Genomic DNA, 4,327 nt, shown 5'->3' on the forward strand with positions numbered 1-4,327 from the left:
TTGGTGAGGGAGATAAAAGTCTCCAAGTTCAGCGATTTTTGCAATTCGTTCCAGTCACAGGCAGCAGAGAACTGCAACGAAAGGCGGCCAAATGAGGTGTTGGCTTTAGGGATGATCAGTGAGATACACCTGCTGGAGCTCGTGCTACGGGTGGGTGTTGCCATCGTGACCAGTGAGCTGAGATAAGGCAAAGCTTTACCTAGCATGGACTTGTAGATGACCTGGAGCCAGTGGGTCTGGTGACGAATATGTACCAAGGGCCAGCCGACTAGAGCATACAGGTCGCAGTGGTGGGTGGTATAAGGTGCTTTAGTAACAAAATGGATGACACTGTGATAAACTGCATCCAGTTTGCTGAGTAGAGTATTGGAAGCTATTTTGTAGATGACATCGCCGAAGTCGAGGATTGGTAGGATAGTCAGTTTTACTAGGGTAAGTTTGGCGGCGTGATTGAAGGAGGCTATGTTGCAAAAAAGAAAGCCGACTCTAGATTTGATTTATATTGGAGCTGTTTGATATGAGTCTGGAAGGAGAGTTTACAGACTAGCCAGACACCTAGGTACTTATAGATGTCCACATATTCTAGGTCGGAACCATCCAGGGTGGTGATGCTAGTCAGGCATGCGGGTGCAGGCAGCGAACGGTTGAAAAACATGCATTTGGTTTTACTAGCGTTTAAGAGCAGTTGGAGGCCACGGAAGGAGTGTTGAATGGCATTGAAGCTCGTTTGGAGGTTAGATAGCACAGTGTCCAAGTAAGGACCAGAAGTATACAGAATGGTGTCGTCTGCGTAGAGGTAGATCAGGGAATCGCCCGCAGCAAGAGCAACATCATTAATATATACAGAGAAAAGAGTCGGCCCGAGAATTGAACCCTGTGGCACCCCCATAGAGACTGCCAGAGGACCGGACAACATGCCCTCCGATTTGACACACTGAACTCTGTCTGCAAAGTAGTTGGTGAACCAGGCAAGGCTGTCATTAGAAAAACCGAGGCTACTGAGTCTGCCGATAAGAATATGGTGATTGAAAGAGTCGAAAGCCTTGGCCAGGTCGATGAAGACGGCTGCACAGTTCTGTCTTTTATCGATGGTGGTTATGATATCGTTTAGAACCTTGAGCGTGGCTGAGGTGCACCCGTGACCGGCTCGGAAACCAGATTGCACAGCGGAGAAGTTACGGTGGGATTCAAGATGGTCAGTGATCTGTTTGTTGACTTGGCTTTCGAAGACCTTAGATAGGCAGGGCAGGATGGATATAGGTCTGTAACAGTTTGGGTCCAGGGTGTCTCCCCCTTTGAAGAGGGGGATGACTGCGGCAGCTTTCCAATCCTTGAGGTTGAACAGGCTGGTAATAGGGGTTGCGACAATGGAGAGTTTCAGAAATAGAGGGTCCAGATTGTCAAGCCCAGCTGATTTGTATGGGTCCAGGTTTTGCAGCTCTTTCAGAACATCTGCTATCTGGATTTGGGTAAAGGAGAAGCTGGAGAGGATTGGGCAAGTAGCTGCGGGGGGGGGGGGGGGGGGGGGGGGAGCTGTTGGCCGAGTAGCCAGGAGGAAGGCATGGCCAGCCGTTGAGAAATGCTTGTTGAAGTTAAAAAAAATTAAAAATAAATAAAGAGCTGAAGGCAGCCCAAACTCGGTCCACTTGACGTCGACCGAGTCTGACTCTCGGCTGGAATTGGCGCATATCCACCGTGCTACACTAATGGGATTCCTATCTCTTTTCTCTAATATCTTTGGCAACGCTGTTTCTGTTTCTGTTATGCTTGTTTTAGATGTTTTAAATTGCCTAGGTGATCAAAATAATTGTGCTGCAATATTAATAGACTTTTCCAAGGCATTCAACACCATTGACCATTCCCTACTCATTCAAAAACTGTCTGAAATGGGCCTAGACAATAAGTCTTGCAAATGGTTTAAGAGCTATCTGACAGACAGGACACAATGTGTGCGTTCTGATGGTGTTGAGTCTAGTTTCCAGGATATTAGGTGTACCACAGGGGTTAGTATTGGGACCAGTTCTCTTTACTATTCATATTAATAATATTGGTCTTTGTATTAAATCCCTTCATATGAATCTGTATGCAGGTTATATGGTTATGTTTGCCATAGCACTGATTGCTAATTAGGGCTAGGTGTCCCGGGACAAAGCCGACAACATCCGGTGAAATTGGAGGGCGCGCAATTCAAGGAAATATTTGTAATATGAAACATTCATGAACATACAAGTGTCTTATATCATGTAAAAGCTTAACTTCTTTTTAATCTAACTGCGTTGTCAGATTCCAAAAATATTTTATCGCGAAAGCATACCATGCAATTGTCTGTTGACGGCGCCCCACATCAACATATTTTTCAACCAGCACAAGCTTCACAAAATCACAAATAGCAAAAAAATAAATCACTTACCTCTGAAGATCTTCCTCTGTTTGCAATCCCAAGGGTCCCAGCTACAACATGAATGGTCGTTTTGTTCGATAAAATCCTTCTTTATATCCCAAAAAGTCAGTTTAGTTGGTGGCATTGATTTCAGTCATTCTCAACAGGCAGACAAAGGAGTCCAAAAAGCAACCACTAAACTTCGTCCAAACAAGTCAAATGATGTTTCTATTCATCTATCTAAAATTTAAATAAACTATAATATTTCATACGGAAAGAAGTATGTTCAATGGGAAAGGCAAATTCGTTAGCGCAACATCTGCTCGCACGCCAAAAGACTGATTTACTGAAATTCAGGAAACTAGACCCTAGCCCAGAGAGGTTTTAAGATATTGCACAGAAAAAAACATGTAAGATCTCCAAAGCCTGTGTTAACTTCAGACCTTATATCCCAAAACCCCATTATTTCCCCCCTTCATTTCTCCCATAGCAATGGTCAACAAACCAGAGGTAGAAAATGCTGACTCATTTCCATGTTTTTGTACTACAAGCTGGTGAGCTCTATAGGATAGAATATAATCTGTAAAGAGCTGATGGTCTCATCATGGACTGTAGGGGGACCTCTAACTTTAATAATGTGAATGTCTCTACAGTCAGAACCACTAATTAGCATGATGTATTCTGATCATCAGTCCCTCCCACTTCACTGACATGTTGAATATGGTGGAACCTGCCGTGGTCTACTGATTGTCATCTATTCACCTATGTGACACTCCTCTTGTTTTATATACATTGATACCAGACTCTTTCCAGCACTCTCACATATAACGTGATCAAACATGTTCACATTTCTCTTCTCTGTTACTGTCTCACTGCTCTGTGCTGCAGGTACAGTTTCATAATGTTTCATTTATTTAACCAGGAAAGTTAAGAACAAAATTCTTATTTACAATGAAGGACTTCTCTATTTATAGATATTGATGTTTCCAAGCGTATGTTCACTTCACCTGAGTCTTGATGTATTCAAGTCTAACTGTACCTAACTCTATTGATTTCATTCTCACTGTGTCCTTACAGGTCTTGTTGAGGGGAGTGAAGTCACTCAGATACCCACCATACTCTGGAAACTGAAAGAAAGTGATGCTCTGATGAACTGCAGTCACTCTAAGGATTCTAGCTACTTCCAGATGTACTGGTACAGACAGCTTCCAGGAGAGGGAATGAAGCAGGTAGTCTTCATTATTCCCAGTTCTCAACCTGACTATTCAGGGGGATTCAGTAAAGACAAATTCTCAGCCAGCAAGGCTGTAGCTGAGAGTGGAGCTTTCACAGTGAAGAAGTTGGAGACAGGAGACAGTGGAATGTACTTCTGTGCTGTGAGTCAACACAGTGATACAGACAACAAGTACAGCTGCACAAAAACCCCAGTATTTCAACAGGATGTAATATAATATGTAAAGAGATGGTCTCATCACATACTGTAGGGGGACCTCTATCTCTAGTTGTTCTAATGTCTGATGGTTTCATCACATACTGTAGGGGGACCTCTAACTCTAGTTCTTCTAATGTCTGATGGTCTCATCACATACTGTAGGGGGACCTCTATCTCTAGTTGTTCTAATGTCTGATGGTCTCCTCACATACTGTAGGGGGACCTCTATCTCTAGTTGTTCTAATGTCTGATGGTCTCCTCACATACTGTAGGGGACCTCTAACTCTAGTTCTTCTAATGTCTGATGGTCTCATCACATACTGTAGGGGGACCTCTAACTCTAGTTCTTCTAATGTCTGATGGGTTCATTGTCATGATCATGTAATCAGTCATGTTCACAGTGAGGTCCTATGAGCAAGCTTTACAGTACAGGCTTCCTGAAACTCCCTCTAACACTGTCACTATCCACCACCCTGAAGGAAACATGCTACTACAACAGCCAATCTCCTTTCACC

At 43.5% G+C, this 4,327-nt stretch overlaps 1 gene segment (V, D, J or C); it reads left to right on the plus strand.

Annotated features, from left to right (window-relative positions):
• The first annotated feature begins 3,115 nt into the window (after positions 1-3,115).
• Positions 3,116-3,831, plus strand: LOC118944283. The segment is given in 2 exon segments: positions 3,116-3,268; positions 3,458-3,831. Coding segments are annotated over 2 exon segments (423 nt in total).
• The last annotated feature ends 496 nt before the right edge of the window (positions 3,832-4,327 follow it).

The sequence above is a fragment of the Oncorhynchus mykiss genome, chromosome 25 (genome assembly GCF_013265735.2).
Source record: "Oncorhynchus mykiss isolate Arlee chromosome 25, USDA_OmykA_1.1, whole genome shotgun sequence".
In the NCBI taxonomy this organism is placed as follows: domain Eukaryota; kingdom Metazoa; phylum Chordata; class Actinopteri; order Salmoniformes; family Salmonidae; genus Oncorhynchus; species Oncorhynchus mykiss.